A 12360-nucleotide genomic window follows, 5' to 3' on the forward strand; every position below is an offset into this window, starting at 1 on the left:
TTTGTGGACTGGGTTTAAAGTATGTTCTTCCATAAAGGGTTTGTGCCTTCCTCTCCTCGGCACCCCTGGGCACTTTAAACTGAATATAGCTTGGGGTCTTCTGGTCCACACGGTAGAATCCTGGCCTCACACCCACAAGACTTCAGGCTCGTGGCTTAAAACTCTCAAGGGAGGCTTTTCTTTTCTCCAGTTCCATCTGGAGCTGAGGTCAGGCCGGCCTTTATCCCCATTGTTTGCCGCTGATTCCCTAGGATCTCATTGAAGGCCTCATCATTCAAGGGTCCTCACTTTTTATGTGGCATTTTTACATTTATACTTTGCTAGTGGGCTCTTTGGTGATTTTAGGTTATGAGCTTCTACTTGATTCAACTTGATATACAGGCATCCTGATGGCCTTGGCGTGGGTTGCTGTCTTCAGGAGAGGTTTTGCTTTGTAAACTTCTCCTGGGAGCCTGGGGACCAATGCGCCTGAGGGCGCTTAAACCCCGCTGGGGGCCATAGTAAGCCAGGAGCTGCCCAAGTCCTTCCCCCTGCTGCGCCCTCCCCCCAAGTTTGGGCTCTTGTCCCAGGGCTGGAGGCGGCTCCACAAAACCCTGCCTTCCTTAGATGCCTGCTGCTCACATTTCAGATTTTGTCTTTTTTTTTTTAAGATTCTCATCTGTGTGTGTGTGAAGTTCTTTTGGTCTGTGTGCGTTACGTGGATCTCTTAAGATTCCCCTTATTTTCCAAGGAACCCAGCAATGACTAAAAATACATCGCTGTCCTTCACACGGGGTCTTTTGTATGGTAGTTGGAAGAATGCCTTCCGAGTATGTTTTCTGCCGCCGGCTGAGAACGGAAGCGTCCGGTCATCTCTCGTCTTCTGTCTTTCTCCCTGTGGTCCGTTTGGGACAGAAGCGCGCACAGTGAGCACGGCTTCTGTAATCCTGTTAACCCCACCTGCTTCTCTTCACGCCTGGCAAAAGACCAGCCTTCTCAAGTAAACCCCTGAGAAGGACGACGTCACCCTAAATGCTCCCCTCCAGGTTTGAAGCCATCAGTTCCAGAGAGAACTCTCATGCACAGGCGGAAGGCTGGGGTGACAACACATAGAGATGCTATGATAATGGAACAAATCACGAGCAAATCAAAAATCAGCAAAATGGCCGTGTCTAATCAGAAGCTATCCCTTGCCTTGTGGGTGGCAAGGACTGGTCATTCTCACCCTGAACTAATGTGGTTTTTCAGCTTTCATGTTGAGTATTTCCCACCGATTTGACAAGAGGATTAATACCAGGTTTTTATTTGAGATGAACAACACATGGTTCTGTGGGGTCCCGGTGAAGTCAAGTGGCTTTAATTTATGCCAACATGATCGTCGTGAGTGTCGTTCCATGGAAAACGAAGCTAAAAAATGGCAGGCACTTCAGACGCATCCCATGTTCATTTTGATGGATGGTATTTGAGGAGGTGGTTAGAAGTTCCCCTTCCAACATAACACGTTCGGGCTGCCTGGTTTCTTTGTAAAGCAGTCAGCGTCCTGGAACGACAGACCCTGCAGCAGGAGGTGTCTGACGCCAGTCAGCGCAGCCGGCCTGCCCCCGCCACGAGCAGCGCTGCTCGAGTGATTAGTAATTGGAGGAGCGTGTCGCTTCCTGCTGAGTTTGTGTGTAATTTATGGATTGTGAGCCCATCGTAAAGTCTCAGAGAAAGCTAACTGTATCACCTGAGAGAAAGATGCGTTTACGTTTTAACTCTAACTCCCTGAAGTTGCCTCCGGGCACCTGTTTTTATCCAGAGGTGTCGTCATTGTGTTGCTTTCCTGTCTTCGTCACAGGACGCTTCCTTCCCGGGGAGGACGGGGACACATTTCAGTTTCCTGTTTGAGCCATCTCTGAGGACCAGTCACAGGGCTCCCTGAGCGTGTTCCATCTGTCTGTCTGTCTGTCCGTGGAGTGGGGCTGGTGTTGCAGGGTGTGCATCTTGGGACCCTGCTTGCAGTGCAGCGTCTTTGCAGTGGAAGCAGAGACCCTGCCCCGCACCGCCTCGAATTCCCGAGCTGGGGAAGTGATTTGCTTTTCTCTTTTCCTCCAATGCCTGTGATGCCTTTAGAAAGGTCTGAGTGTGCTGCTCTCACGCCTGCATAGATCCTTTTTTTAAAAGTACATTTGATGGACAGTGCTGTGTTAATTACTACAGTATAGCAAAGTGATTCATTTTCACACAATATATGTGTTCAGTTGCTTAGTCATGTCTGATTCTTTGCGATGCTATGGACTATAGCCCGCCAGGCTCCTCTGTCCATGGAATTCTCCAGGCCAGAATACTTGAGTGGGTTGCCACTTCCTCCTGCAGGGGATCTTCCTGATTCTGAGATCAAACCCAGGTCCCCTGCATGGCAGGCAGATTCTTTACCACTGAGCCACCTGGGAAGCCCTATGCACACATAAATATATATACATTTTTCTTTTTGATATTCTTTTCCATGATGGCTTATGCTTGTTTATGTCCTTGAAAGAGAAGGAGAGAGAAAGAAGGTCTCAGGTTCAGAACCTCCCCTCTTGTACAGCACGGAACTGAAATGTAACACCTGCTTTCTTTCTGGTGTTTCTCCCGTGTCTCTACCCTACACCCCAGACTTTTTACTTAAAAAAAAGTTTAACTTGTGGGAAAAGAAGGCGAAGCACAGGGAACACCACGCGTGCCTTTCACCTGGACTCATGAAGAGTTAGTTTTTGCACGGCTTGCATTTTTTCTTAATGTCTTTGCTCCCAGAATCCTCTCCCTCTCCACAGCACCCCACTGCCCTTCCCCGGGGCCACGTCCTCAGGGAGTCCGGGAAGGCGCGCTGCGGGAGACTCCCCAGACCGCCTGCTGCCTGCTGCACGATCGCGCCTGCTCCGATGCTTGCTCAGTGTCTCCGTGTGGGTCCCCTCCCTGCCTGGCCCGGCACTAGGCCTCGAGGACATCCCAGGGGCCGGACCTGCCTTGTGGAGCTGACACTCTCATGGGAACCATCACACAGTCCGTGATGATGGAGGGAATTCAGGGTGCTGACATTTGGGGCGGTTGGGACAGGTGTACCCACGATCCCAAGATCTAGAAACGTTTTCACTGGTGGGCGGGCCATTGGGAAAGCCCGTGAACACAGTGCAGCAGAAAGTGTCCCCTCCCTGCCCAGAGCCCCCAGCCCCCACAGCCTCAGCCCGACGCCGCGTCCCCCGCAGGCCTCCCGTGCCCTCCGCCTCCCCCGGCAGCCGGCAGTGACCCCCCTCCGTGAGTGGTCCTCTCTGGCCACCGCCTCCTCGATCGCCTCACTGCCGGCCCCTCCCGCGCGCTGGGCAGACCCGGTCAGCGCTGTTCACACAGCGTGTGGCCAAACCCCACGGAGGCATCACGGTCCTCGCTGGTCCAGACGCCAGCCAGCGGTCACCCACGTTCCACAGCCCCGTGAAGCGGGGCGGGGGCGCACAGACACTGTGTCCCTTTTGCCAGTGAGAAAGCACAGGGGAGGTCCGCTCCCTGCTCGGACATACGGACATGACAGCGTACTCGGAGGTGTGACGGGTCCTGTTGGGTTCTGGTGGGAATACATAGGTGATCTGGTTACAGGGCGAATCAGAAAAGAGCAGGAGTCGGTCTGGTGGTGTTGCAGAGAGCCCGAGAGTCAGGCTTCGGTTCCCATCCCTGCTCATGATGAGCTGTGCGGCTTTAAGAAAGTTACCAAACTGGCCCAGACCTCACTTCTAGCATCTATAGAATAAGGATGCTAATATAACCACTTCGTAGAGTTGAATGCAATCATCTCTGCAGATACAGAAAAGCGCCTGGCAGGTGGTCCGATTAGTAGATGATAGCTTGTTGATGTCGTGTCTGTGTAACCATGACTTGCTTCTCTGTTCATTTGTGAGCATCCTTGTGAGTGTCCGGGTCTGATTCGGCCTGGGCTGCCTCCCCAGGAGCCCCCCGCCCCAGGCCACGCATCCACGGGAGGGGTGGCTGAATGGCTGAGGGCGGGGCCGCGGCAGTGAGGAGCCATCACCCAGTGGCGGGGTCCTCTTTTCCTCTGAACAGCAGGTTTAGCCTTCTGACTAAAGGCTCTAGGCGGAGCCGCTCTGGAGCACTGCAGACTTTTTCCTCGGAAGGACCCAGCCAGCATCGCCCGGTGGTCTCTCCACCGTGCATTGGCGGGCGCGTGAAACCCAGCACACAGCTTGATTCTTACGGTTTAACAGGAGAGATTGTGCTTCCACCACCGTCACAGCAAGCACGAACGGAGCGGTCGTGTCCACGGCAGGAGACCAGCAGGGACGAGGGAGCTGCCGGATGTCGGGCCTCAGCTGCAGGGCAGAGGCTCCTGCTGGCAGACCGCTGGCCGGGCGTCCCCGCGTCTGCTCCGAGAGCTCGGGGGGCTGCCGGGGGTCTGCTCCAAGGGGTTTAACCGTGTCCTCTCTCATCCCCGCCCTGCAGGAACGGCCTCCCCGGCTGCCGCCTGCGGACTGAGAGCGAGCCGGCCTGCGGCTCCCCGGTGGTCAGCGGGGACCCCAAGGAGGACCACACCTACAGCAGCGCCAAGGCCGCCGCCGCCCGCAGCGCCTCGCCCGCCAGCGACTCCGTCTCGTCCTCCTCGGCTGACGAGCCCGACGAGTTCGCCGCCAAGGGGGGCCCGGAGGGCAGCGAGGGCAGCTGCCCGAGCCGCGAGAGCCACAGCGAGCCGGAGGAGGACGGCCGGCCGCGCGGCCCCCGGGAGGCGCCCGGCGACGGCGGCCCCGCGCCCGCGCACAAGAAGCGGCCGCCCGCGGCCAAGGCGCGGAAGGTGCCCAGCGACACGCTGCCCCTCAAAAAGAGACGCACGGAGAAGCCCCCCGAGAGCGACGACGAGGAGATGAAGGAGGCGGCCGGCTCGCTCCTGCACCTGGCGGGCATCCGGTCCTGCCTGAACAACATCACGAATCGGACGGCAACGGGGCAGAAGGAGCAAAAGGAAACCGCGAAAAATTAACAAAAACAAGTCACTGATTTGTTTTGAACTTACGGCCATTTGGTTTCAGCATGTCAGGAGATTTCTAATGATTTGTGGCAATATCAGCAATTTATTATTTTTTTCTTTTCTTTTTCCTTTGGTTTGGTTTTCTTTCTTTTCTTTCCTTTTTTTTTTTTTTAATTTGCCCCCCTTCCTTGGTTTTGAACCCTTAAGAATTTTATGTTTAAAGGAGATTGAAGCCATAGAACTCATATTGACACTCAGCCGTTTTACAAAAGCTTTTCCTTACCTGAAGACAAAACCGAAAAAGCCAAAATGACCATTGCTTCCTCCAGCTTGTCTCAGAATCCCGCGGCTGAATCCACAGGGATGCAGCAGTAATGCCGCGGAGACACACACCCAGCACTAGAAGGCACGTGTGCAAGGTCACCATGGATCAGGCCCAACCTTTAGGTTTAAGAGGTCAGGCTGTGCACCCAGCTGGGGTCAGTGAGTGAGCGCACGTAAGGCAACTGAGGAGACGGAAGGATCCCTGGTCCCCTAGGAGCAGACCCAGGCTCGGGCACTGGGCCTCAGAGGATGCCAGGAGGAGCCTTGGCGTGGCTCCAAGCATGCAGTGTGGGGTGGGAGCAGGGCGGCCATCAGTCCTCTGTGCTTCCTAACCACGAAGCCCAGTAGCATCTCTGCAGGCGAACACTGGACCGCTCTTACTCACCGGGTCTCAGTGACTCATGAGAAGAAACTGGGTCAGTTTTTAATGATGTTGCTGATCACTGGATTCTGTTCTGTATTAAACGAAAAGAAGGTTACACAAGCCATAAGCCTGAAGGTTGGTCCTGCTCATATGCGCGTGTGCACACACACACACACCACACACACGAAAGAGAAAAAAAAAAAAACTGATGCAAAAAACAAGCTATGTCTTCTTAACTGCCCAAGTGAAAATCAAGTTCCAAGAAATTACCATAGCTGTTAAGGAAATAATGGTACAAAACTTTTTCTGTCTGTCAAAATCATTTGATCCAAGTGAAAACAAAAAGCTACAGAACCTGCCATTAGTATTGTGGTGTATTTTTAAAAGATGAAAGGCACATTGATGGACAAACTAAAGTAAAACATGGCAAAAAAAAAGAAAGAAAAAAACTCCTATACTGCCCTCAAAATGGAGTTTGCAATTAACATCAGTCAGGATTCATCTTTGCAAAAATCAAAATGATTTCCACATTCAGCCGTGTAGCCAGCAGAAATTTCTGATCCACAATGCATGGAATTCCTTTGAAAAAAGAAAAAAAAATCACAAAAACACAAACTTTTTTTTATTCAAAAATAACAAAGTTCTTGTAAGGTAAATAATGTATTTAGCATGAAGCATGAATTATTTTCATATAAATATAGAAAATAGAGAAAAGGCTATGCCTCTAATTTTTAAGCCCTTAGGCTTAGAGGTTCTTTTGGTTTTCTTTTTTTCCTTCTTTTTTTTTTTTTTTTCCTTTCCTTTAATTTTTTTTCTTTTTTTTTTTTTTTTTTTCCTTTTTCCCGATTATTTTGTTTTGGTTTTTTGAAGCAGGTGTTTAAGGTTTAACCTTCTTCAGGGACAAATTCTGACTGTTGGGGAGCTTACTCTGCAATACAAAACTCTCTTCATGTTCTGGTAGGGCCTGGATGGCGGAGCTCTGTACCGCCTTGCCTGCACTTCAGCCCCGACCCCTCTGATTCTCTGCTGAAAAGGTGTCCTTTCTCTCTGTACATGTTTACCATGACGCAATAATCTGAGGGCAAACTCAGTAGTGAGTGTGTGTGATAGAATCAAGAGAATTATGGGACACTGACTTGAGAAAGCCAGGACCGGGGTTTGGTTTCTAGGGGAAAAAGGCAGTGGATAATTATGCAAATTCGCCAGGAGAAGGGGAAACACATGACTGGGCCTTATTGGATGAGGGTGTGAGTTAGGTACCCGGGAAGGAGAGTGCCGCGGGCCTGGGAAGGCCCAGCCCCCAGACGCTCCCCATCACGGCGGCTCACGGCGTCCCTGCCGCCGGGTGCTCGAACCCACCGGGAGCGAAGCCCACCTAGATTGTGGGCGCGGGATTCAGACCACCAGGTGACGGCGCACAGCCCCGAAGCAGCTCCTGTGAGCTTTGCCTGAAAGAAAGGAGTCAGGGAGATCGGAGGAACCTGTTTAGAGTGTGATGTTCCACCCACACGGAAGGGAATTTTAAAGCATAAAAACACCTGCTCTCAAGATACGATGGTGAGGGAGAAGGAGGGGACTGGGGTGATCTTGATTTTTTTTAAAACAGGCCGGGGTGGGCGGTTGCGGAGCCCATCTGCCCGCCCCAGGCACGGCCCGCAGCTCTGGAGAAATTAACTCGGACGTCCTCTTCCTCTGGGCTGCTGATGAGAGGAGCTGGGGGAAAAAGATCTACGCCCCTGCGCAGGTCAGATTCGTTACTGAACCTGCGTGCGTCCAGCGTGCTTGTGCTGGCTGTAGAGAGATGGGAATCGGGATCTTTTCGAAGCGCTCTGTTCCCTCTATCTCCCCAAACCAACGTCTGACACCCCAAAAGCCATCCGCAGCTGCGGGACCCGGGCGGCACTTGGTGGTGCCCCCTCACCAAGCCCACCTCAGTCCCCCGGCCCTCCCAGATCAAATCCAGACTTCCCTCCCGAAAGGCAGAGACAAACATCCAGGACTGTTTTTCTGGCGGGGGTTCCTTCTGATGGCGACCCCCACCGGTGGGCTGTCTCCCCTCATTTCCTTTTTTCTAAAGGAGCAAAGGCCTCTTTTAGAAAATAATAAAATGCAATGTGTGTGATTTACTTTTCTGATCTCTTTGAGAAATAGAGAAATATCTTATAAAAGTGTGTTCTTAACTCCAGAACCACTGTTTTTGCATAAATACCTCATCGGGCAGCTTTCTAAGTGTTATTTCCTGCGTCTCCTGCAGTCCCTAACACAGGAGCCGCTGGGAGACCTAGGGGAAACTTTAGTGAGGGTACTTTTTTCTATTTTTCTTCTGTTTTTGGAGGCATACACATTATGCATAACCAAAACAATGGCTCAATTGTGTTTAACTTTGTATTTTGATTGTTGAGAAAAAAAAAAAAACGTATCGATGTGTATGTGGCCGTTCATAGTGACTTCATTGCGGAATGAGGTTGTCCACGTCCTTGCCAAGCCCGGGGGCAGAAGACACCCTCTCTCACCCCCTCCTCCAAGAGCAGTAGAGAATTTAAGCACAAGCCTATTTGTGAAAGAATATTTTGCTCAAGTGTAATTCACTCTAGTCTTGGAATTTCTTCCCAAACGTCAGGTGTTCTTTTAGCTTCCAAACTACCCCGTGTCCTCATCTAGTCTTGACAAAAACCGCCCGAGCACCGTTCCGGGGGTGTGGTGTTTTTGCTTTGATTTCTCCTGCTGGGAGAAGCGGCGTCTCGTGTGTCATTCCAGTTTCACATACTCACGTGGGGCGGGGGGTGGGAGGGCAGTGGGGAACTATAGCAATATTTGAAGATGCTTTTGGGAAACAGCCGTGAACACGTCTGCACCGTGACATCCGCATTTACTTGTTGTCGGTCCTAGGACACATTTAAGAGATGGAGACTTTGCTCTTTCTTCTTAAATGCTATACACATAGAAAGTTATTTTTATGCTACTACAGTTGTCTCTTATCTTTACCTAGTACTTTGTGGAAAGGGTCTGCATCATCGATTTTCCCAGCCTTATGATACACCCTAAGCTCCTATTTCCCTTCCCTCCTCTCTAAGCAGTATATATATATATATATACACACACACACACACGTGTTCAAGAGTTCTTTGGTCAAATTGTCTATCTGAAACTAAAGTGAACCCACCCCACATCCAGACGGTGGTTGTAGAAAACCCTGGCCAAGACAGCTGTGGCAGATTTTAGTCTTGGGGCTGCATTTTTCAGAAGGGCTGTGTGGGAGGCTTCTCCCAAGATCTGGTTTTCTCCCCTGGGAGACGCACTGAAGGTGTCTGGCCCTGGCCGGGCGCGGCGTGAATGCCACGGGGCCGCCAGGGCAGGGTGGGCCGCCTCCCCCGGGGACAGCTTCGGGCTGTGGGCTTTGTCCAGCCCAGTTCTGGGGCACGGCTGGAGTGCTCAGCCCCAAATGCTGCCGGCCCCCCATCTCGGTGACCCCTGCCCCGCATCCCACACGTGTGGGCCCCCAGCCTCTCATCCAAGAGCTCTCGGAGAAGGAATCAAAGTTCCGTACAAGTGACCTGCATGGGAGGGTTTTCCATACGGGATTGGATTCAACTCAGTGTGACTTCTCTTTCCCTTTAAACTTGATTCAGGTTGGGACTCGTTTCTTTCTGGTGGATCACAGCTGCCCAGATGTTGCCATTTTCTTTTTTATGTTTCTGTAGAGGAGTATTTTTCTTTCATCTTCAGGATTTTTTTTTTTTTTTTGCCACCAAAAGAACACATTTGAACTCCGTGTCCCCTCTTGATTGTGACTTTAACCAGTGTTGACAGTCCAACCCTTCGTGTCGTAGGTCCCAGCTCGAATACTATATCAAACACTGTTATGCAGATAACGCAGCACTGTGATCTAATTTAAATAATACTTTTTTATTATTTATACTACTATATATAATATACATCAACACTTTTGCTATATAACCTAAGTGATAACCCTCTTTTTAGTTACCTGCCAAAACTCGGGACTTTGGTTTATATTACAGTTAACACAGTTACAAAGTTGGAATGGTGTCTTTTTTTTTTTCTTCCTTGTAATGGAACGTGTAAATCGAAGTATATCCGTTGTGTGGTGTTCCTGTCCCTGGAGTCCCGTGAGGATGTACACAGGGCGTTCAGTGTTCTGTATAGACCCACCTGCCTTTGTGAATGCATCTGTCAGCCCCTCTTCCTTGGAGAGAGCACCGGTGATGGTGGTCAGCTGCTCTCTCTGCCCCCTACTGGTTATTCTTGAATTAAGCACAGACTCCGTTGCTTTATCATGAATAATGTGTGTGACCTTACAATTCTTCCACAGTTCAGCAAACAAGTGCTAGCGTCACTGACCAAAAATTAAGGAAGGAAAAATCCAATGTTTCAAACGATCCATCTTTTAACGGCCGAAACCAATGTGTCTATGGTGCTGCGTTTTGCTGTCTGTCCTACTTTTGAAATCAGACCTGGGTGAAAGATCACTTCTGACTTAACTGTGATCGTCCTCACAAGTACCCTTCCTGTTCATTTTGTTAGCGCTAAAATCAAGACTATTTATTTGGAATAGATACAGCAGTGTTTTCCACTTCCTTTGCAACAGTTGAGAACAGCCTTCCCTACTTCTTGCAAAGAATTAATATTCCATATTGGATTCGCAGAGACTTCGATATGGTGTATCTAGCAAACCTAGAAGTTGTCTTTGTTCCTTTCATGACTGTGGCCTGAGTTCCCAGCCCCTCCCTTTTTTTTAGATGAAACTCTTAGCACAAGTTCAGTTATTTAAGCGTGCAGCATTTCTTGAGCATGTGTCGAGCCAGTGACACAGCTGATTCATTAACCAGTTCCCCGCTGTTGTTCACACTCACTGCTTACACTGCCACGGTGACAGTTGGAGGACAAGTGCCCGTGTGTGTCTGGGAAGCATTATACACTTGTACATTTTTTATACTCTGATTCTGTAACATTTCTGAGTTCTGTTTTTGTTTTACAGAAAAAATAAATAACAGTGATAAAGCAATCAGAAGACAAGAGTTTACTCTCAATACTTAGGGTCGTCTGACCTCTGGCCAAGAGACCTCCATGGCCAAATTTATTTACTTAGAGTAATAAGTTTTCAAAAGCCAATTTCCGTCGGTGTTTTTTTCCTGAATGAAACTGCCAATATCACGAACAGAAAGGGAGAGCCGTGAAGGCGGAGGTGACTCGGGCGCGTCTGTGTTGCCTCGAGGAAGCATGGAGCAGGCACAGCCCGCCCGCCTTGAGGGACCTGATGGTGTTGCTTTGGAGGCATCCATACTTGCATTTCGCATCCTTCGTATGTAATCATATTGCCAAAGACAAACTATTTCATCATTTATTGTAAATAACACTTTTCCCCCAGACCTACCATAAAGTTTCTGTGATGTATTGTCTTCCAGTTGCAATAAAAATGACTGAGTTGCATCAATTGAAGAAAAACGCCACGTAGTATTGTGTGCACTGCGTCTCCGTAAGCCAACGCTCAGCAGTGAAGTCGTTCAGATTTTGTCCCTGCACTAGGCTGTGTGTGCCGTTTTTTTACAACTTGGTGTGAGAGCCTCCACGGCACTTGGCCGTGCCTTTCGTGTTTGTTCAGTCACGCCCAGTCATGCTCAGCCTTTGCAACCCCGTGGGCTGTGGCCCACCAGGCTCCTCTGTCCATGGAATTTTCCAGGCAGGAACACTGGAGTGAGTTGCCATTTTCTACTCCAGGGGATCTTCCTGACTTGGGGTCAAACCCACTGCTCCTGAATTGGCAGGTGGGTTCTTCACCACTGCGCCACCTAGGAAGCCCAGCCTGTCCGCATACATGCCTCCTTTTCAGCAGAAAACCACATGCCTTTTGCAAATACACAGATTTGCAGCGGGAAGGCCGAGCTCACCTGTGGGTCTCAGGAGAATGCTAGGTCTGAGCTAACGAATTACGGGACAGCAGGCCTCCCACCATGAACTTGTGGTTAAGACAGACTCTGCCTTTCATTTGGAAGTTGTCAAGAAATATACTAAAGTTATACAATGGGGTTGGAGCCTGCCACCCTATCCCAGGTCCTTAGGGCTTCTGAGGATAACTTGCCAAACCCCGAGACTTGGACCTCGAGGGCCACACACCCGCCCCAAGAGCCCAGAGGGAGCTGGGTGGGAGAAGAGTGGCCGGGACAAGTCCTAGGGCCCAGGGCACCAGGACCCGTGCCGGAGGAGAGGAAAGGGTGTGCTTTCAGAGCTCTGCTTCCTCTCTGATAGTTTTGCTAGTGGGCTGTGTGGACCCGTAGATCTCAGGGCAGCCCTGACCCCAGCAGACCTCCACCGCCCTCACCCGGGCCCCACACGGGCGTCCCTGCTGTGCTCAAGGCGGTGTTGGACGGTCACCTCGCGCAGGGCCTGCTGGGGTGGACTCCCAGCCAACCTCTCAAACTGTCAGCCCAGGATCCAGCGGGTTTGCCAAGGTTGCAGCCCACCCAGTCCCCTTGCATTGTTTTTCCACCTTCGGAGCAGTGGTGTTCCCTCCTGGATGAAAAATCTTCCATATTTCAGGGAATTGATTGGGAGGGAAAGCAGAAAGTCATTTGGATCAAATGTGATGAACTCTGGGTAGTTGCCCAGGTCGGGTAAGGCTTAATACCAAAGTGTGGCCACCCACCGTCAGACGCCCGTACCAGACATTCCATAAGTGAGTCTCAGA

General features: G+C 50.6%; 1 protein-coding gene across 12 annotated transcripts in view; it reads left to right on the top strand.

Moving 5' to 3' along the window:
- Nucleotides 1–11120, top strand: part of FOXN3 (forkhead box N3) — a 432012-nt gene extending 420892 nt beyond the window's left edge. For all 12 annotated transcript variants that reach the window (XM_061156461.1, XM_061156457.1, XM_061156468.1 and 9 more), the window contains one exon: nucleotides 4450–11120. In XM_061156461.1, coding sequence (XP_061012444.1) covers nucleotides 4450–4981 — 532 coding nt within the window. In that variant the 3' untranslated portion in view covers nucleotides 4982–11120. The remainder of the gene's footprint in view (nucleotides 1–4449) is intronic.
- The last annotated feature ends 1240 nt before the right edge of the window (nucleotides 11121–12360 follow it).

Source organism: Dama dama, chromosome 12 (genome assembly GCF_033118175.1).
Source record: "Dama dama isolate Ldn47 chromosome 12, ASM3311817v1, whole genome shotgun sequence".
In the NCBI taxonomy this organism is placed as follows: domain Eukaryota; kingdom Metazoa; phylum Chordata; class Mammalia; order Artiodactyla; family Cervidae; genus Dama; species Dama dama.